This window comes from Notolepis coatsorum, assembly GCF_963971535.1.
Source record: "Notolepis coatsorum genome assembly, chromosome: 4".
In the NCBI taxonomy this organism is placed as follows: Eukaryota; Metazoa; Chordata; class Actinopteri; order Aulopiformes; family Paralepididae; genus Notolepis; species Notolepis coatsorum.
The window spans coordinates 37,233,122-37,256,505 of NC_140168.1; the positions used below are offsets into that span (position 1 = coordinate 37,233,122).

General features: G+C 45.5%; 1 protein-coding gene across 1 annotated transcript in view; it reads right to left on the reverse strand.

Annotated features, from left to right (window-relative positions):
* Positions 1 to 23,384, reverse strand: part of adgrb2 (adhesion G protein-coupled receptor B2) — a gene marked incomplete at both ends in the record, with an annotated part of 134,005 nt that overhangs the window by 25,718 nt on the left and 84,903 nt on the right. The window contains 4 exon segments of the mRNA XM_084311913.1: positions 187 to 230; positions 3,934 to 3,973; positions 7,672 to 8,010; positions 9,914 to 10,006. Of these exon segments, the coding sequence (XP_084168039.1) occupies positions 187 to 230; positions 3,934 to 3,973; positions 7,672 to 8,010; positions 9,914 to 10,006 (516 nt within the window).

A 23,384-nucleotide genomic window follows, 5' to 3' on the forward strand; every position in this document is an offset into this window, starting at 1 on the left:
ATTCCCCTTAAGCCTCCGTAAAATAAAAGAAAGAAAAAGAAAGATAAAAGATTGACAATGGGAAACGTCAAAGGGAAAACAGTGTATCCTGCAACACACACAAACAAACGCAGCTTCATTGATTCCCATGCAGGGCTAATTCGGGGGGAGATGGTTGATACGGAGGCATGTGGGCAACACTTTGACCTCGACGGCGTCTGCGGTGAAGGGCCGTGGCGGCGAGCTCGGCCCTGGCACGCGTAAAGAGATTATACCCCCGAAAGCAAAGTTAAATTTCTCATTTTTTTGGGGGTTTATATGATTTCGTACGGCCTGAGATGAGTTCGGTCCCCGACAGTGTGGCTCTAAGTCTCTCTCCGCCTCCGCCTCAGCCTCCGCTGGTGAGCTGGGGTTTTCATTAGAGTGCAAAATGCAGCGCGCTTCAAATGAAATGGACTTGAATTCCCCTGCTGCCGAAATCCATCCCGTGGCTTGGTCGCCATGGGAACTCATTATTCCCTGACCTGCTGCGACTGATACACTGTTTGTTTGTGCATGTGTATGTGTGTGTGTGTGTGTGTGTGTGTGTGTGTGTGAGAGCGTGCGTGTGTGCAAGCATGCGTGAGTGTACACATGTATTCGTGTGTGCGTATAGGTGTCTTGGATTCCCACGAAATGAAATATCAAAAGAATATAGGAACTACTTTTAGGGTTAGCTTTCATGCACTTTGTTTTTGAAAAGGAAAAAGAATAAAAAGGACGGGACACATTTCTAGATCAGGCTTTTACAAAATAACATACACCACGGGGAGTGCAGCATGCCAGGAGAGACAATGTCTACACGCTAAAGAAACACTGTTACAACTACTTTCCAAAAACAATTAGAATCAAACAAAACCATCAACACCATCGCCACGCTGGGCGCAGCGCTCAGTCACCATCACGTTTTAAAAAAAATGCATCCTGGGGGCCCCCCGAGTCCAATGGACCTGTCTCAAACCCTGCCCTCTTTTCTTGATCCTCCAATCACAACTGTCGCTTACCTCGGACAAACCAAGTTTGTCCGAGGTAAGCGACAGTTGTGATTGGAGGATCAAGAAAAGAGGCAGGGTTTGAGACAGGTCCATTACAAACCGAAGCACATAGCGCAGACTTTCATGTGAAAGAGACAAATGGAAGTCCAAGGTACATTATTGGGTTGATGAATGGGACCCGGGGCCCTGGTCACCTGCTGACTTTAAAGTCCAAACATTAACACCTATAGCCCCTTTTTCCGTTTCCATAATACTGTCGGCGCCTGACTGATCTGAAAGGATGAGATGGGCGTGTGAGTAATGGTCCGTCAGACCCATCCCATCCGCTCAGACGGTATCTGCAGCCGACCGTGGAGGATCGGAGAAAGATCTAGGAGTTATTCAGGTGTAGCACTGGGCCGAGCGCTGGTCAGTGGGTCCGGTGGTCAGTGGGTCAGGTGGTCAGTGGGTCCGGTGGTCAGTGGGTCTGGTGGTCAGTGGGTCAGGTGGTCAGTGGGTCAGGTGGTCAGTGGGTCTGGTGGTCAGTGGGTCTGGTGGTCAGTGGGTCAGGTGGTCAGTGGGTCAGGTGGTCAGTGGGTCTGGTGGACAGTGGGTCTGGTGGTCAGTGGGTCAGGTGGTCAGTGGGTCAGGTGGTCAGTGGGTCAGGTGGTCAGTGGGTCCGGTGGTCAGTGGGTCTGGTGGTCAGTGGGTCTGGTGGACAGTGGGTCCGGTGGTCAGTGGGTCAGGTGGTCAGTGGGTCCGGTGGTCAGTGGGTCAGGTGGTCAGTGGGTCTGGTGGTCAGTGGGTCAGGTGGTCAGTGGGTCTGGTGGTCAGTGGGTCCGGTGGTCAGTGGGTCTGGTGGTCAGTGGGTCCGGTGGTCAGTGGGTCAGGTGGTCAGTGGGTCTGGTGGTCAGTGGGTCAGGTGGTCAGTGGGTCTGGTGGTCAGTGGGTCCGGTGGTCAGTGGGTCTGGTGGTCAGTGGGTCTGGTGGTCAGTGGGTCTGGTGGTCAGTGGATCAGGTGGTCAGTGGGTCCGGTGGTCAGTGGGTCCGGTGGACAGTGGGTCCGGTGGTCAGTGGGTCAGGTGGTCAGTGGGTCTGGTGGTCAGTGGGTCAGGTGGTCAGTGGGTCTGGTGGTCAGTGGGTCAGGTGGTCAGTGGGTCTGGTGGTCAGTGGGTCCGGTGGTCAGTGGGTCTGGTGGTCAGTGGGTCAGGTGGTCAGTGGGTCAGGTGGTCAGTGGGTCAGGTGGGCAGTGGATCAGGTGGTCAGTGGGTCAGGTGGTCAGTGGGTCCGGTGGTCAGTGGGTCCGGTGGTCAGTGGGTCCGGTGGGCAGTGGATCAGGTGGGGGACAGACTTACATGGGTGTCCTCTCTCTGCAAGGGTGGAAGGGGGGAAGAGTGACTCTAGATTAATAAATGTTTTTTTTTACAAAACACACAGCATAACTTACACAATGTAACTCAAACACTTACCCCTCCTGTTATCCTCACATTTACATTCCAGCCATTACATCAGTCGCATATAGCTGCTCTAATTGGCTCATTAGTCACATCTAGCTGCATTGATTGGCCCATTAGTCACATCTAGCTGCTCTGATTGGCCCATCAGTCACATCTAGCTGAGTGGTGCCCAGCAACGGCAACATAGGCCCCGCCCCCTACACCATGAGTCCGTAACAGTCCAGCATCTATAGTGTCTGGCGACGCCCCCTCAGCCCACTGAGAGTTGGCTGTGCTTAGAGAGGGTGACCTAAAACACTTATAACTATTCAAATGATACAGCTGAAGCTGACGAAATAACACTTGTGACATTACCGTTCCACAATAGGCAATTTATGACTGAATTAAAACACCACTGTACTCAATATTTAACTCTTTCGCTGCCACACTACAGAAGGTTAACCCTTTACTATCACACTACCGACGGTTACGATCGGTAGTGTGATAGTAAAGGGTTAACCTTCTGTGTATTGTCGCAGTGAAAGGGTTAACCGTTTGGCAGTGCGTCAGTGAAAGGGTTAAGACAGCGTCATCGGTGAGCAGGACATAAGGGTCTTACCCTTTAAGCTCCACCTGGCACTATTACTAAACATGGTAACTATGGTAACTATGGTAACTATGGCTAAGTTTAGACTGCAGGCAAATGTGGCCCAAGTCAGAAGTGACTCAGATCAGATTTGTTCACGATGTGTTCTAATTGGCTGGCCTCCACCTGCATTCAATTGATAAATTACACCATAAACTGTGACTTCAGTGTCGTCCATGTCCATCATCATTACTATTGTTGATTTGCGCATGCGGGTCAGTTCAGGAGCGTGACCAGTTTGCACTGGACACTGATCTTGGCCACATCTAAGCAATAATGTGAGCAGAGCCAGATCTGAGAAATATATTTTAATTGAGCACTAAGGCTTGCAGTGTGAATGTAGCCTGGAACTATAAAGATACATTGATACACAGGAGAGTTGGTCAGTAGTAATATATTTTATATTTGCCCTACTGGGTGTGAAGACCCGCGCGCACGCACACGCACACACACACACACACACACACACACACACACACACACACACACACACACACACACACACACACACACACACACACACACACACACACACACACACACACACACACACACTGAATTAATACATGCAACACTCACAATGGACATTGACTGACAGTACTCGATACTCGCACGGCCGCCTCCACCAGTGTGTAGAGTTGTACTATTCCTGTATGTATATTATATATTATATATTATATATATATATTTCATAACACATTTACATACACAACGGCGCGCTACAGCTCTCTGCATCCTCTCTGCAATGCTAATCCCAAGGTAAATGGACGCAAAGGGGAGATGACGAGAGAGAGAGAGAGAGAGAGAGAGAGATAGAGAGAGAGAGAGAGAGAGAGAGAGAGAGAGAGAGAGCTCTTACCTGTCTGACATGCCAAGTCCACATCCTTCTCAAAGTCCGTCTATGGGAGAGAGTGGGAAGAGAGGAAAGACAAATACAGTAAGGTGTGTGTGTGTGTGTGTGTGTGTGTGTGTGTGTGTGTGTGTGTGTGTGTGTGTGTGTGTGTGTGTGTGTGTGTGTGTGTGTGTGTGTGTGTCACAGTATGATAGTAGGTAATACTATCACATGATAGCAACAGATTAGCAGCAAGAGAGCCCACAAGTGTAATACGGATTTATATTCTCACATACCATATCCAGTCGCCATATTACAATATTCATATTAAATATGAGCATCAGTTTCCATGGAGACACCCTCTATCAACAATAAAAACCATGTCGGAGACACGTTAGGAGAGAGAAAATGTTTCCCATTTGACAGATCACAGTCTCGAATCACGTTCTTTTCTCCCTCCACCCCGAGATAAATGGTTCCATAATGGGAGATAATATCACGCCCACGGAACCTTCTCGCATCAAGAACGTCGCTTTTGAAATTTGAGAATTATCTTAATGTCTTCACATGCTTGACATTTCGTTTATTTTTTTTTCTCCTCTGATGTCGAATTTCACTTTGCCTCAGTGAGTCCAAAGCGAGGCTTTTCGACGGCGCGGAGGTGGATAATGTGCAGCTCTCCCAGGTACACGAGGACATATGCCTCATTACCTCACTGTCATTATGAGACACAAAGACATCGTGGCACACAGCAATGGAGCCGTCGGCCGCCGTGTGAGACAGACAGAAACAGTTGCATCGTTTCCTAGCTAACACTAATTCATAAATAGAATTAGGGGGGGGGGGTCCAAATGGTGCTCATCTACTCTCAACCACTCACTTCTCCAGACCTCAGTGGTGACGCTCTTATGCTAGTACAGTAGTATGCTAACATCAGTGTCCCTGATATAACACATATACTGTACATTGACAGTGTTATCAAGAAGGCACGGCAACGCCTCTACTACCTTAGGCGCCTAGGGAAGTTCCAAGTGAGTCCGAAGATCCTCAAGAACTTCTACTCATGCACAATAGAAAGCATCCTGACTGGCAATATCACCTCCTGGTTTGGGAATAGCACTGCACAAGACCGTAGCAGACTATAGAGAGCGGCCCGTTCAGCCGAACGCACAATTGGAGGTGGGCTTCCCACTCTCCAAGACATTTACAACAAGCGCTGCATGGGTAAGGCTAAGAGAATAATCAAAGACCCTAGCCACCCAAACAACTGCCTCTTTGAACTGCTGCGGTCAGGCAAGTGATACCGGAGTCTCATGGCAAGCACAGAGAGACTCAGAAGGAGCTTCTATCCCCAGGCCATCAGGATGCTCAATGAACAATAACACTATGTAACAAACCATCAAATACACCCACAGCACACACATCCACACATACACACTCACTTTAAATAAACAACTCACTGTAGCACCCACTTTACTCACTTTAGACACTTAACACACTTTATATTTATATGGTAAGATATTTGCACATCATCTCATACCTCATTGCACCTCACCACCACAAGGTGGCAACACAAGCTAAGCTATATTGTTGTAACTCAGTTACCTTCTGCATTGTATATACTGTATATATGTATATTGCATTTTTTTTGTTTACACTTGTTACATACTTGACTTTCTATTTTATACTTATATTATACTTACTTTATACTATTTTTTTTTTATCTAGCACACTCTCAGGAGCAAAACAGAAATAAGCATTTCATACAAAAGTATCTGTATTTCTGTATGACAACTAATAAAGAAACTTGAAACAATATGACTATATTTTGCAATCAATAGGATTCTTTAGGACTCTGGAACACATGACACTGACGTGAATCAATAAAAATGGACAAAATAAATCATGTAACTTCAAAAGTGTTTCATGACCATCTAACGGGGAAGACTCAGGTTTTAAACCGTGTGAGTCAATATTTGCATTAGCTGCATTGCTGCTAATTAAACTGTGTGAGTCAATTAGCTGCATTGCTTTTACCCTTTCTCTTATTCTCTGCATTGCCTTTAATATTTTTTTACTGCTGTGAAGCACTTTGGGCTGCAATTCTTGTATGAAAGGTGCTATACAAATACAGTTTATTATTAGTATTATTATTAGTATCATTATTATTATTATTATTATTATTATTATTATTATTATTATTATTATTATTATTATTATTATTATTATTATTATTATTATTATTATTATTATTATTATTATTATTATTATTATTATTATTATTATTATTATTATTATTATTATTATTATTATTATTATTATTATTATTATTATTATTATTATTATTATTATTATTATTATTATTATTATTATTATTATTATTATTATTATTATTATTATTAATAATAATAAATCCAAACAGAGTTCCCTGTTTTTGTTTTCCAAAATGGCCACTATTCAAGCTTCCAAAGCATTTCCCATGAATGTAAAGCTTATTGCCAGGCTGCTCTGGTTCCCTTCCTCCCTCACGACAGAGCCTCTCTACCCCCCTCCCCGGAATCCACATATAAAAGGCCTTGTTTGGGAGAATAAACGACAGATTTTAGACACAACATTTTGGGGCACGACACAGAGGCAGGGAGAGAGGAAGGAAGGGGGGTGAAAGGAATGTGCAAAGGTCTCTGTGGGGAGGAAAGCTCTTAGCACACAAATCACCCGCAGCACCGCAAGCCGGCCTGCACTATGCAGACAGATGAGTATGGAATACATCTCTCTCTCTCTCTCTCTCTCTCTCTCTCTCTCTCTCTCTCTCTCTCTCTCTCTCTCTCTCTCTCTCTCTCTCTCTCTCTCTCTCTCTCTCTCTCTCTCTCTCTCTCTCTCTCTCTCAGTCCATTCTCTCGGCACCGATCTCAGAGGTTAAGTACAGCACAGTGCGTCACTGAGGTCACACTGTCATCATCATAATTCTCTATGTTCTGTAAAAAGACCAGGGGGAAAGCTGTCCTTATTACACCAAAGTGCTAACAGCCGCGTTCCAAACATCACCCTGCATAATTCATAAGGAACCAAACAACCCCCTCCCGTATAACACGGACGGCTATGGATATGCTACAAATTCTAAGCAACACTTTCACGTCTAGTTACAGCGGGGGCTACTGGGGAGGGAACTGGTCACGGCTACATATCTGCTACTGCTAAGACTTAAAGGGGCACGTCACCGGGAAACCATGCTGATTTATTTGGCATACAATCTTCCACACGTCGAAAAACTCAAAAACGTTCACGCATTCATTTCGTTTTTCAGTTATTGAGAGTAAATGCGTTTGAATATGGCCACCAGTGATTGAATCCTTGTGTTGTCGTGTTAATTACAGCTCCATGAAATGAAAAAAAATAGCAATACCTATCTTATAGGGACTGCTACCGTATCATTTCAAGGAGCTGTAATTGACACAGCACAAGGATTCAATGTCCCCGATGGCATCACCATTGGCGACATTCAAACTCATCTGAACAACGAAACTAATGTGTGCGAAACTGTGTGTGCGTGAGATTACGTGCAAAATAAATCAGCATTGTCTTTTGGCGAAGCACCCCTTTAAAGGTGCAAACTGTACCCACCTTCATTAGAATATACTTTGTTAAAATGTTTGCCGAATTATTGAGGATAATTTTTCTTTTTTACAGATTGCACCTTCATTCTACAGCACTGCGGACTCTACGGACAGCAAGCGTGTCCCGACCCGCCTAAGCTAGCTGACGTACTGGTTGGCTGCCGATGTGGTTGAGTACGAGGCTGTGATCGCGATGGTTGTGGACATCGTTGGGGATCGGGCTGTGGTCGTGGCAGTGGCCGTGGTGGTGCCCGTGGTTGTGGATGTCGTTGGGGATCGGGCTGTGGTCGTGGCTGTGGTCGTGGCCGAGGGCCTGGGTGTGGTTGCTGTGCGGCAGACTGTGGTAACAGGCCCGCTGGCACCCGTGTTGGCACGACGCCTGGTGACACGACGGCGGGCACGGCGACTGGCCACAGCCGGGCGGGAACGGGTACGTGCCGTAAGGCAGGGAGCCACACTGGCGCCCGCAGTAGCTCATGTTACGACACTTCTGATGGAGGGGACACATGTGACGGAGAGAGTTGTGAAGGAAAGGCGTGAGAAGAGGGGCAAGCGGTCAGAAGGTGTCATGGAGGACGTCGATGCCAGATGACACACTCTTGCACATTCTTACCTGTTGCTCTCGACGTTTAACTATACTATGAGCCCTTTTATGATACATTCATAATAGTGTATAACAAGTGTCAAGGGTTCTGATTCCCACAATCTGCCGTGACAAATCCATGCTACCTCTTTGTATAAAGTGTGTCCAAGTTGAAAGTCCTCTAAGTTACATGAAAAGTAAATCAAAAACAAAAAAAATAAAATCACAACAATACCCTCATAGAAGCTGATGCTTTTATCAGCGGGAGGGGGTACACCTCTGGCTGCTAAGGGTAAGTGATATTGTTCGTCTAGCAGTGCCGAACTTGAGTGCTTTACTCTGAGTGCATATTAGTATAGACATTAGGGTTGGATACCGAACTCTGTACTTTTAAGGGTTGCTACCGACCGAATTACATCGGTACTACCGATTCATACTAGATCAATCGGTAACATATTTCTGTACCTTTACATGTTTAGCATAATAAGAGTGTAATATACTAGACAAGAGGGAACCTTTTCCACAAATATATATATTACTGTCCCATCTCTTGGGTTTTTGGAAAGACCAGACAAGGTCAGATTTACTGAGGATGGCCAGATAATGTTGATATTTAAACATTTAAAAACATAATACATGATCATGGCATTTATTTTGTGTGGTGTGCTACATCATTAACAATATGTTCTAAATAAATAATGTTGAAATTGAGATGTTTGGACGTTTTTTACAACTGAAATACAGTTTTGTTATTACAGAGAGAGTTAAGTACCGCTGGGTACCGATACCTAATTCCAGGAACTGGTACTGGTAGGTACCGGTATCGGTTAAAAATGTGAACGGTACCCGACCCTAATAGACATATTAGCATAGCGGGTATTAGTACAGGCATATTAGCACAGTGCAAAGTAGATAGTAGTATAGACACAGTAGCATAGTACACAATAGTGAAAGACGGTGATTATTCCCCTGCACTGGTTGATCACCCCAGTGTCAAACGGCCACAACCTCGGAGTTGTGAACGGCAGAACAAAGTCGTTACTGAAAATGAGTCTAGAGGAGAAATAAAAGGGAACGTGGAGGTGAGAGTAGCAGTGTAACTCTGCAGCGGCGGTGTGTGTCTGCGGTGACATTGGCACGCCGGTTCAAGTCTCTATGATTTATCACGCTATTAGCCTCTTTTCAAAACAAAATAACCTCACGTGAGTGTCACGCTCTTTGAATGACGATGAGGTTTTGGGTAAACAAAAGTGCTGCGTCGTCCGCTTCGCTGATCATGCACGGGAGCTTAAGAACAATAAGGGCTCCCCGTCTCGACGGCAGTGGCAACTTCTTGTCGTTGTTGCGACTTCCTTCGCTGTCGCTTGTGTCATTATCGCGTTGTTGTTGTCAAGCGACTTCTTATGTCTTGAAACCAGCTGTCTTGAGACCACTATGGCACTGCGTGGCGGGTTATTTTCAGAGTTGGAAGGAAAAAAAGTTAGTAACATACCGGTAATTTACCTCAAACCCTGCCCCTTTTTCATGAAAAAGAAAGTTTTGATTCGATTGAAGAAAAGAGGGCTGGGCTTGAGATAAGTCAATTGACATCAATATGTGGAATGAGATAATGTATTAATTTTAGAGAAAATAAACGAGTTTCTCGAGAGGGGTATCATGCTAAATAATTAAACAAGACAGTTTCTAGAGAGGCTTATAGTATGGGCATCATGCTTTATCTTTTGACAGTGCAGTCAGTTTGGAGAACCCCCCCCCCGGTCAACATATGGGATATGGGTTCCACAATGGGATGGAATGGACTGCTATTCACCATGATTTGCACCGGTCCATTCTTGCAAGAGTCTGGTGAGTTCTCACTGTCGTCTTTGCATCCCCCCATCCGACAGCGCACTGCATCCTGCACCTAGGAGTTGGGGGGGGGGGGGGGGGCAGGAGAGGAGAGGAGGGATGGGGGGGGGGGGGGGTAAATTAGGGAGGGGGAAGGGTACACGTTAGTTGTTAGTAGTTTCATTGTGGCTTGGAGTTAGTTTGGGTACCGAAGGCTGAAATGTTGGTAACTAAATTGCTTCCTGGTCTCTTTTTATTTTAGTCATTCAGTAAGTGTCTCTGCCCTTGGCAATTTCCCTTATTGTTTTGTCATTTCAGATCCTGCTACTTCCAACAGTGGTCCTACCCATCACCGGACTCTGCCGTGCAGTAGTAGTTCCACCCATCAACTAACTCTGCCCTGCAGTAGTCCTACCCATCAACTAACTCTGCCCTGCAGTAGTCCTACCCATCATCTAACTCTGCCCTGCAGTAAATCTACCCACCATCTAACTCTGCCCTGCAGTAGTCCTACCCATCACCTGACTCTGCCCTGCAGTAGTAGTCCTACCCACCATCTAACTCTGCCCTGCAGTAGTCCTACCCACCATATAACTCTGCCCTGCAGTAGTCCTACCCATCAACTGACTCTGCCCTGCTGCAGTAGTCCTACCCATCAACTGACTCTGCCCTACTGCAGTACATCTACCCACCATCTAACTCAGCCCTGTAGTAGTCCTACCCATCACCTAACTCTGCCCTGCAGTAGTCCTACCCATCACCTAACTCTGCCCTGCAGTAAACCTAGCATCACCTAATTCTGCCTTGCAGTAGTCCTACCCATCACCTAACTCTGCCCTGCTGTAAACCTAGCATCACCTAACTCTGCCTTGCAGTAAACCTAGCATCACCTAACTCTGCCCTGCAGTAAACCTAGCATCACCTAACTCTGCCTTGCAGTAGCCCTACCCACCATCTAAATCTGCCCTGCAGTAAACCTAGCATCACGTAACTCTGCCCTGCAGTAAACCTAGCATCACCTAACTCTGCCCTGCAGTAAACCTAGCATCACCTAACTCTGCCCTGCAGTAAACCTAGCATCACCTAACTCTGCCCTGCAATAAACCTATCATCACATAACTCTACCCTACCCAGCCGCTCAACTGTTCCCCATCCCCTCATCAGATCCCCTGCATTCATACCAGCCTTACCTTACCAGTTGTCAGATTGCAGCATGCAATATTATTTCTGTCGATACTCTATTGCTACAGTATGACATTCTCTGTTTTTGATCCTCTGCTTATGCCTTGGCCTCTGGACTGATTCCTGCCTGATCCCTGTCAGTTTTTGTCTGCTTCGCTAATTGATCTCCTGGTGTTTTGACCCCTCTGTGTTATTAAAACCCTTTGAACATCAATTCAAAGATCCTATTTTTCCTTCTTCTCCTTCTTCATCTGACTACAACAACTCAAAATATCACTGTGATCTTTCACACCGATCACATATGCTCTTTGAGAGCCACGTGGGATAAAGATGTAAGGAGAAATGTAAGGAGAAAGGCCTATGTTGCACCATAGGTAGTTCAGCTTGAGCCTTATATAACGTGGCCTGTATGTGAGCAATGTGGCGTATATATATATATATATGAGCCTGCCTTGTGAGATGAGTGAGAGCACAAGGCTTTATTAAAACAAACAGCGCGGCGGCGTCGAGCTGCTCTAACCTCTCCAGCGCCCCCCGCTGTTCTCCGTTCACTTTGCCTCCCACATATTTGAGCGATGACATGCGTTCCCTCACGGGAGCAACACCGTCAAAGCGTCGATCGGTTTTGGCAGAACCATCTCTCGCACACATCAAATGTGTTTTTTTTTCTTTTGCAAACATCATTCTTATTTTACTTTAAACGCCACGAGCAAATGACAACGACAAAAACAAACATACATATGCCCGCCCTCCCCCCCCCACGATTCCCTCCCACACCAGCCCACCCTGCCCCCGTGAGCACCTGAACTGAGCAAACGAGAACAGAGAAAAAAAGGAAAAAGAAAGAGAGGGAAAAAAAGGGGGGAAAAGGAAGATGAAGGAAAATAGAGTGGGGGGCGTGCTCAGTAGGGAGGAGAAGAAACGGAGATGCCTCTTGAAGCTGCTCACATGGGTGAAGAAGGGCATCTGGTAATATTAGACTATCGATTCCATTCAACTTTAAATTTTGAGGTCACGATTCTATTCGATTTTTGAACATTCTTTTTTTCCCCACCACTGATGGCTATGCCGTTGTCAGACTATCAAGTCTTGATTTGTAAAGGTCAACGGATCATTGATTTTATGCCCTGGCAACTGTCATTTGCATTTTCAAATTCTTTAAAAAGATATATTTAGGATATATTTATATATTTAAAGTGGAGATGAAGCAGTGCGATAAATACATATTCATAGCATCACATTAGTATTTAGATAAGCCACAGAAGAAATCACGTTATAAAAATAAGCAGTTTCTAAGAAAAAACGATTTGTTGTGTGCATTTCTGAAGCATTTAGCATTATGGGCGCGGCCATTTTGTTGCTGACGTCATGCCGATGGTTTGGTGTATACACTGCTGGTACACTGCCTATAGTGAATGGGTCAGTCAGTAAATAAAATGTTGCCTACAAAACAACGGGACCGCGGTGGTTCTGTTTGTATTGCTCCTGGCTGTTCAAACTAATTTTACCATGTGAGAGAGAGGAAAGTTGGTTAATTTCCACAAACTACCAGTGAAAAAAACAGTGTTGTTGGCACGTTGGCTCAGGCTGGCTGCACTCAGGCGGCGCGACCAGCCTGTTGGACAGGGAAGGAGGATATGCAGAGAACACTTCATTGCCTCGGATTATGTTGTTGGGGTGGGATGTTTGTCCAGAAGACCACTAATCAGCTGAAGCCGGACGCGGTTCCCTCGGTCTTCGACAGACAGACCGGCGTTAGCTCTCGGGAGCGATCGCTAGCTAGTTGGCACCAGCCGGCGACCGGCGTTAGCAACCGGGAGCGTCGCGGAGCATTCAGCCTGCTGGCTACCTAGATCCACTTCAACCAGCGTCGCGGAGCATTCAGCCTGCTGGCTACACAGCTTGTCGGTGTGCTAATAGCCTCTGCAAGCTAACGGTAGCTGGCTAAACAGCTTGTCGGTGTGCTGGAGCCTCTGCAAGCTAACGGTAGCTGGCTACACAGCTTGTCGGTGTGCTGGAGCCTCTGCAAGCTAACGGTAGCTGGCTACACAGCTTGTCGGTGTGCTGGAGCCTCTGCAAGCTAACGGTAGCTGGCTACACAGCTTGTCGGTGTGCTGGAACCTCTGCAAGCTAACGGTAGCTGGCTACACAGCTTGTCGGTGTGCTGGAGCCTCTGCAAGCTAACGGTAGCTGGCTACACAGCTTGTCGGTGTGCTGGAGCCTCTGCAAGCTAACGGTAGCTGGCTACACAGCTTGTCGGTGTGCTGGAGCCTCTGCAAGCTAACGGTAGCTGGCTACACAGCTTGTCGGTGTGCTGGAGCCTCTGCAAGCTAACGGTAGCTGGCTACACAGCTTGTCGGTGTGCTGGAGCCTCTGCACGCTAACGGTAGCTGGCTACACAGCTTGTCGGTGTGCTGGAGCCTCTGCAAGCTAACGGTAGCTGGCTCCAGGCTATTAGCACATCGACAAGCTGCTGGAGCTCCCGACGCTCGGCTGGTTGAAGTGGGTCTAGGTAGCCAGCAGGCTGAATGCTCCGCGACGCTCCCGGTTGCTAACGCCGGTCCCCGGCTGGTGCTAACTAGCTAGCGATCGCTCCCGGTTGCTAACGCCGGTCGCCGGCTGGTGCCAACTAGCGATCGCTCCCGAGAGCTAACGCCGGTCTGTCTGTCGAAGACCGAGGGAACCGCATCAGGCTTCAGCTGATTAGTGGTCTTCTGGACAAACATCCCACCCCAACAACATAATCCGAGGCAATGAAGTGTTCGCCTGAGTGCAGCCAGCCTGAGCCAACGTGCCAACAACACTGTTTTTTGCACTGGTAGTTTGTGGAAATTAACCAACTTTCCTCTCTCTCACATGGTAAAATTTGTTTGAACAGCCAGGAGCAATACAAACAGAACCACCGCGGTCCCGTTGTTTTGTAGGCAACATTTTATTTACTGACTGACCCATTCACTATAGGCAGCTAACCAGCAGTGTATACACCAAACCATCGGCATGACGTCAGCCATGACGTCAGCAACAAAATGGCGGCGCCCATGTTGAAAACAGGGATATTATATTTGATTTTTCAGACAAATAAGATAGATTTCACATTTGATTATAGAACCCTGTCTTACACAAGGTACACAACAAACAAACTAGGATCACATTGCTCACTGCTTCATCTCCACTTTAAGGAGCATCTTCAACAAAATATATCATTGTCAGATTGTGATACCTTGGTATGATTACAGTAAACAAATGAGACCATGGCTTAAAAAATGGTAGCCTAATTAGCACGATAATTCTCCCATAAACCCTGTCACTTCCTGTTTAGTCGTTTACGATGAGAGTAGAGGGTGAAGAGCCTTGCTAACCGAATGAGGAGTTATTTATGTTGATAAAGCAGTTTTGTTTGGAAATGCTTCCTTTATGCTGACCTGCGCCCCGTTCCCCGTACCTGGATAACTGAGTTAGCCGGATAACTTTCGGTGAAGTCTGACTTAAGCCGGACTTTCCGGTTCCCCGTACCTGGATTGTCCAAATCACCATGACAACAGATCCAAAAGTTTGAGCCTGGTCGAAAGCAGGGTTTAAGTTCAAGTTAGCCGGATCAACCATCGCCACGCTCCCGCAAAGAAGTGACAGCCCGTTTCCTGAAATTATTCCCACAGTCTACGATCTGCATTATACCATTCTGAATTACGTTTTTGTGCTCCATTCTTCCAGAGGGGGCTTTTGAAATGTAAAATAGACCCGAAATGCTGATACTAAATTCACTTTGTCCTAAATAATGCACGTTATATATACCGTGGCGCTCGGGGTGCGATGTACACATTATGTGGTTATTTTAATTGTAACCGGGATTAAGATGTCTGATGAGATGCGCTGTTTGACGGATTTGAGAAATTGAATGAGCCGTTATCGTCACATTAATGAATGAGGATAAAGAGATAAAACTTCATTCAAAATAAAGGATATTCTAAACACGGGTCTCTCGTTCATTAATGTATAAACAATGAATTTATCCCATCTGGCACAGTGGCGCAGCGGTAGTGCTCAATCCTGCCAACCCAGCGACCGGTGTTCGAAACCCCGTGTTTCCAATATAATTTTTTGGAATATAATATTAATGATTATACGCCAAAGTAGCCTAATTTTAAGTTAAAATATTATAAATCTACATGCATTGAGGATGTCATTCTTTATATAGCTCTCAACGTGCACCAAATTGAATTATTCCTACATCGCAAAAAGAAGGGGAAGACTAGGTTTCGAACCCCGGTCGTCTGCGTGAAAGTCAAAAGAAGAACCCGTTACACCACAGTGGAGATAAGTAAAAGATCGACCATACATCAATCAATGGGAAGAGAGCCGTATCGTTATCCTGTATAACAGTTTAACTAATTATTTTCGCTAGCAAGATCTCATTTGATTATTCAATCCAGCAGGCAAGTTTAAAGAAATATAATCTGATTGATTGAGGTAATGAGGGACTTAAAATTAGCCTATAGATAACGCATTTAACTTGTCGGCGAGGCGATTGAGCCGTACTGCAATATGTTAATAAAGTTTTAAATCAATTAATCAATCAATGCCGCTAGAGAATCAGGATCTCTGCTCTCGATACGTGCTGGCTTTTCAACTGGAGCGGCCGCGCGCATTTATCCTGGGTCTCAAGTCTGGCTTGAGTTAACGAGACTGAATCCACCTTCGAGGAACAGGAAAATCCCGGCTTCAAACATCGGGTTAACTGAATCTGGATAATGACATCTTGATCGACTTAGTTGAACCAGGTACGGGGAACGGGGCCCTGGACAGACATAATATCAATACAAAAATAGAGGATATCGATGATGGACTTGGCGCGGTCTCGTTGTTTATATAACTCAAATGTTGCCACACCGGTGACTTGAGGGATGCAGGAGGATTTTCCAGTTCTGTTTCATCTTGGACTCTGACAAGGCCAATTTGGCCATGGTGTCTGGAAAATAACTGCAGGCTACCGGTAAGCTAATGTTACCTACAGTAGCAGCTACACTGTGTCTTCTTTTAAATTATATTTCCCCCCCTTCAGATGTGGGCAAGCAGGCGAGGGTGGAGAGGAAATAATACTGGGAGAATCGCGAACCTGCTTGTGAGTTCAAAGGTCCAAATGTAACACATTTTGATCGATTCTTGACTCAGAATTGAAATCGTGACACCCCTCCTAATTTCTGTATACATCGTACAGCGAGCTTTGAAATATTTCTTGTGCCTACGCCAAATCAAGTCAGGTCTGTACTGGATCCATAATGTTAATGGAGCTGTATGTCAGGCAGAATAGGTGCCATACAGCATGGCAAATCATAACTCATGGAGCTGAGAAGGCGCTTGTCATTTTCCACATTTTATGGAAAGAGCAAGATCAGACGTGAAAAATGCATCTCGCTCTCAAATCAGAGAAGGAAATGAGACTTCCAGTTTAGCATGTACAGTAGGGAGAAGGATGCAGGTTGAGTGCACGCCTGGGTTATTTGATTATATCAAAACCTAAGATTGTACCTCAAATTTAATCCGGGAAATACTCAATCTTTGTTTTCGAAACAACCCTACACTTATTACATTGCTTTTCATGCCGGCTCGGCGCTTTCAGCAGAGACAAATTTATATCCCTGCACAACATAGTAGATACTAGTTAAACTCTGTCCTGATCTGTGCTGATGATATGATATGATATTTTCATTTATATTGCGCCCCCCCAGCCAACTTTTACATCGGTCCCAGGCGCAGCCCGGGGAAAATAAAGAAGAAATAGACAGGACAATGAAGACAGGGAACCAGGCAGACGGACAGACAGAGAACATAAGTACACCTCAGACGCACAACACAACAGCAAAGTAACTCAATGATCCTCTAGAGCGAAAAGGTGGGTTTTAAGCAAGGCCTTAAAATCTGTAAGGTGTTGGCAGACTAAATGTTGAAAGGGAGCTTATTCCAGTGTCGGCACCATCACTGCAAAGGCCGGGAAACCCTTTGTCATCAGTTTGGTCTAACACCAGGCCGATGGTGTTTATTGTCAGATTCCATTACTTTCGTGAGAATAAGTTCTGGAGGCACCAGAGGGGATATCAACACCAACTCAAATACAGAGGCTACAATGTCTATGTCTTTCCTGACATGACAACAGAGGTTGCCAAGAAACATACTGCATTTGCCACCGTCAAACGCAACCTGTAAGAGAAAGGCGTCAAATTCTCTATTTTTGTGAGGATTGGTTCATTCCCCGCCACAGGCTTCTTAAGGTACTGTGATGATTGGTTCATTCCCCGCCACACGCTCTGCTCCTTTAAGGTACTGTGTTGATTGATGCATTCCCCGCCACACGCTCCGCTCCTTTAAGGTGCTGTGTTGATTGGTGCATTCCCCGCCACACGCTTTTGGAGCAAGTATCAATTCCAGCACGCACCTGTCATAGTTTTTGATTAGCGCCCCAGAGGCTTTTTATACTGGGACTTCCCTTCAATCGATGTCGGGTCGTTTTGGAATACAACTGCTTTTGCCTGCTTTTTCCCCGTTGCTGTGCATCGTCTTCTTTCCCTCCAGGACTTTCTGTGGAGATCCGCTGATGAGAACCTTTGGAGCTGCGCCTCGTTTACCCGCTTTACACGTTTGCGCTTGGGTGAGTTGGAACCAAACCCCTCTGGATTATTCTGTCTGTGTGTGTGACGAACACCGAAGATTATCATTTTTGCTTGCACTGGACTCAGTTGAAGTGTGTGTTTTGAAGAGACACTGAAGATATCATTTCTGTTTACACTAAACTCAGCTAACTTGTGTGTTGTGGAGAACACTGAAGATTGTTACTGTTCATTGGTTCTGGACACAGCTAAGGGAGCAGGGAACCACACTGCCTCTGTGTTTCGTTGGACTGTTATTGATATCTCTCTCTATCTCCGTTTTCCACCTCGAGTTAAAGCTGGGAGTATCTGCAGAGCCGCTACAACGTCAAATACCGATTCCCCACTGCTATCACCAGGAGGATCTGCAGAGCCGCAGAGAACTCTGCCGATGGCAGTCTCCCTTGTTGTTTCATAATTGTTACTTTACCCCTTTGTGACTCTGTAAATAAATACGCCCTAGTATTTGGCTAACTCTGAACTTCCTGTCTGTGCCGTGCGATTGAGGTCGGTTCAAACCCTAACAATTTTGTTTCCAGCGTGACTATCATTTTTATGTTCTCTTTGATATGAATGGCTAATAATATAATTGTCTTAGGTCTTCCCGGAACTGGCTCCACTATCAGCAAAACAAAAGAGATGATTGTGGACTTCAGGAGGTCGGGGGTCAAGGACTACAGCCCCCTCAGCATCGACGGGGCACCAGTTGAGAGAGTGAACAGTTTCAAGTACCTCGGAGCCCACATATCCGAGGACTTGACATGGACCACACACATTGACAGTGTTGTGAAGAAGGCACGACAACGCCTCTACTTCCTCAGGCGCCTAAGGAAGTTCCAAGTCAGTCAGAAGATCCTTAGGAACTTCTACTCATGTACAATAGAGAGCATCCTGACCGGCAACATCACCTCCTGGTTTGGGAATAGCACTGCACAAGACCGTAGCAGACTACAAAGAGTGACACGTTCAGCCGAACGCACAATTAGAGGGGGGCTTCCCACCCTCCAGAACATTTACAACAAGCGGTGCAAGGGGAAGGCTAAGAGAATTATTAAGGACTCGAGCCACCCGAACAACTGCCTCTTTGAACTGCTGCCGTCAGGCAAGCGATACCGGAGTCTTATGGCGAGCACAGAAAGACTCAGAAGGAGCTTCTATCCCCAGGCCATCAGGCTGCTAAACGAACAATAATCGCTAAACGAACAATAATCACTATGCAACAACCATCAAATGCACACAGCACACACACCCACACGCACACACACACTCACTCAAACAAACAACACACTGCAGCACCCACTCTCCACACTTTAGATCACACAAACACACTTACACTTTATATTTATTGATAAAGGATTTGCACTACAACTCGTACACCTACTGTGAATTGTACCTAAACTGCACCTCGTCCATTTATGCCTTGCACTATATAGTATTGTATATTAGTACACTGCACAGTATTGTATATTGTATGGTAACTACGTCTACGAACATTGTACATATGTCTAAACTGAACACTGTGACCTCTTTTTTTTCTTCTAATTTTTACTATGTTTTTATTTCATACTTATCTTGTCATGCACAGTCTCTGGAGCGCAACAGTAAGAAGCATTTTGTACAAAAGTATTCTGTACTTCTGTATGACAACTATTAAAGAAACTTGAAACTTGAAACTTGAGATACCTCTTGTGGAATGTGAAGGGAATGGGACGCCAGGCGAAACATCTCACACATCTTAAAACAGACAGAGATCATTTTAGGTTGCACAAATCATGGGTCGATCAAGTTTTCCACTCCACTTTTGAACTCTGAAGCCAGGGGCGCTATACTGATCCATAAGAAAATCCGATGTATCCCTACAAATACTATTGCAGACCCTAGTGGGAGATATTTAATTGTCACAGGTTTATTTTTTCAAACGGCAGTATTGTTAGTAAATGTACATGCCCCCAATTTGACAATCCATGACTTGCAAACAGGCTATCAATGAGTCTTCCCGTGGAGATTTTATAACCCCAACGTGAAAGAGTTCTCACTCTTACTCCCTCGTCCTCCCTTGAGGTTTGACTTTCTCCTTCTTTCAGATAAAACCTTTTGTGATTATATAATTTATCCTCCTCTATCGACTGATTCCACCTCACATTCTTTAATTTGTGAATCCTTGAAAGCCTACGTCAGGGGCCAAATTATCTCATACGCCGCTAATCTAAATACATATAGTGGAATAAAAAATGTGATCAAATTAGATCACAGATATACCGCCAACCCTCGCCCTGAATTGTGCGCATGCGTTTACAAACTAAATTCAAACTAAGCTCTCAACCAAACAGGGAGAACATATGCTTTTACAATCGAATTGGGAATTACTATGTGGTGAAAAGGCAAGACCGCCTACTTGCCCATCAACTTTTTATTACACGTATATGTTCATAGATGCCAACTATTTCACCTGTTTTATTCTCCACCCATCGATCATCCTTAGCATCACTACTATCACCGACATCCAAGAAGGGGGACCTTTTAAGGTTTCTCTCCTCCACTTTGCCTGTGGTGCTTTTTTCCTATTGCTAGGTTTTTAGTGAGTTTTGCCTTACCTTCGCTGGGGTATGTCTGGGAGTGTTGTTTTGGATTTCATGATGTTTTTTTTTGTTCTTGATTTATTGTGATGTTTCTTCTTTACTTGTTTAAAGAAGACTTGTCCAGCCCATGGGGACATTAACGTGTGATTGCGGGCTTTACAAATAAATTTGATTTGATTTGATTTGATTTGAACTGAAGCGTCAGGCTGCCTCTCGTCGGATTTCAAGGACCCCCCCGTTAACCGTCTGTAGTGTGGTAGTGAAAGGTTAACCTTCTGTAGTGTGGTAGTGAAAGGTTAGCCTTCTGTAGTGTGGTAGTGAAAGGTTAGCCTTCTGTAGTGTGGTTGTTAAAGGGTTAACCCTTTGTCGTGTGGTAGTGAAAGGGTTAACCTTCTGTATTGTTGCAGTGAAAGGGTTAACCCTTTGGTAGTGTGGTAGTGAAAGGGTTAACGCTGTGTTCGTATCATTTTATTCCACTCTCTATAAGTCAGCGTCCCCTGCTGACACCATCATTATGGACCAATTAGCTGACAGTTTAGACAATTGCTGCAGACGATTTGGAGTCACCACTAAATTTAAATGAAGCAATGAAAGCAGTGAAAGCAATGACGCCTGGATGGTTACCCAATTTGTGATAAATTAGCCCCACTTCTCTTGGGTGTATATAATGAGTTTCTTGAACAAGGTAGACTACTGTACCACCCACTCAGGCTTAAACTTCCTGTGGGCTCTTCAGGCCATTATGCCTCCTCAGTGTGGATGTGTTGGTGAAAATGTTGGCAGGTTGTCTAGAAATGGTTCTTCCTGACATCATATGGGAAGAGCATAAGGGTTTTTTATGGTATATGTATGGATAACACTGTGTTTGGGCAAGCTTGTCCAGACGGAAGCTATGGATGGTTTAATGTCACTATGCAGCAAGAAAAGTTTTGAGGAGCATATTTAAGATTTTAAAGGGTTTCTCAGTGGAATTTCATATCCATTCATATAGCAGCAGAAACCAGGGGTTTGAGGGGTCAATAGGTTTATGGGGATGTTCAAAATATGTACCACAACATTTACATCATATTAATCTCACAAGCTTAAACATCTCCAATTTCCGCCAGCAAGGCTGCTGTGAACGAGACATCGTACACTCTCAAAACAAAAGCCAATCTGGAAAAGACTTAAAGGATTCAAGACTCTATATGGCAAGGACAAATTAAGAAATTGGGTTTTAATACTAAGCGCAAGTTTAATAGTGATGAAATGTCCATCCAGTAATACTGTTGCCAGTATGTTATTCACCTTATTTTGTCCCACTTCTGCTGTTGCTGTTCTATTTTCTGTTGCTGAACTTGACAGTGAATATGCTACTGTGGATATCCCCAAACCAAATAACAATACATTTACATATGTGGACAAAACTGCTATGCTAATCAATTCTCCCCGCCGCGAGATAATTGAAGAAAAAGAACAAGTGGCTTGTCATTTTTAATACAAAATTGACGGACCTCGAAGGCTTACCCCTTCATAGTTATTGTGCCGTGCGCACATGGGAAGTGGAATTACAAACAGCGGCAAGCTGGCAGGAAGGAACATAAGATGGATATGCAGCCACCATTATGTCAGTGTTACTGTGAATAGTGAAACATCCAGGCCCCCTTTGATGGATGTACATTAAACTAAGTGTGAATGTACAGTATATGTGAAGGTACAGTATATGAAGGGTGTTTCATGATGGAATGGAAGAGATCATGTACTGACCACTAACTATTATAACAACTATAACCTACATATGTGTGTGTGTGTGTGTGTGTGTGTGTGTGTGTGTGTGTGTGTGTGTGTGTGTGTGTGTGTGTGTGTGTGTGTGTGTGTGTGTGTGTGTGTGTGTGTGTGCGTGCGTGCGTGCGTGCGTGCGTGCGTGCGTGCGTGCATGTGTGTGTGTGTGTGCGTGCGTGCATGTGTGTGTGTGTGGGTTGGCGCCCAATGCTGCTAATTCTGACTTCAAAGCAAACAGGCCTCCTATGGATCTATACATGTTCTCCCTCCCTCTCTCTTCCTCTCCTCATTATCCTCCCTTGTCTCCTAATCACATTTGTGTGAATCTTTCCGACATCTCTGCGCGCAAACGTTCCCTTCCCGTAGCCCTCCCTGCGCTCTATGCCCTCATCAGCATCATCTCCTCCGCTCCCTCCGTTTCTCACACACTAGCTCTCATCTCATCCAGCCCCCTAGTTCCTTCCCCCTCCTGCTGCTCCCCAGCCACCAGACCTGCAAATATGTGTCTATTCCCCCGCCCCCCTGTCTGTACTGTGTGTGTATATACCCCCCCTCCCCCGCCTCAGCAGGATGCCTGTACTGTGTGTGTATATACCCCCCCCCCCCCGCGCCTCAGCAGGCTGTCTGTACTGTATGTGTCTATTCCCACCCCCCTGCCTCAGCATACTGCCTGTACTGTGTGTGTGTGTGTGTGTGTACCCCCCCCCGTGCCTGTACTGTGTTTGTATACCCCCCCCCCCTGCTGCCTCAGCAGGCTGCCTGTACCACGCGTGTGTGTGTGTGTGGGTGTGTGTGTGTGTGTGTGTGTGTGTGTGTGTGTGTGTGTGTGTGCGCGCGAACAGGCGAATCCAGCTCACAGCTCCGGGGTTGGTGACGAACGCAATCTCTGCTCGGCCACCTGACCGCCCCCGGTGCCATAGTTTTAAGATAATGGATCCACCATAAAAATAAAAAAGAATCTCATAAAAAAAATGTCGAATGAAAAGATAAATAGTTACTTAATCATGTATAAAATGTATCAATCATGCAAGTATTGGGGCCGCCCCTGATCACCAGGTGGGGCTGATTTTTCAATCTATTTCACTTCCTGTATAAAAATATGTCATTTTGTGTTGTATGCAAGGGCGTAACTCTCTTGTCAGTGGTAGGGGGGACACATTTGGGGGCGTGGTCAGTGGCGGAGGGGTGCTACGTATAGTTGTCTGGTCGCGGGATACGGGGTAAGGGGGGTGAAGGGGGGGTCCCCCCCTTTTCGATTTTTTTTAATTAGTTGTGCAAGTCAATTTTGGTG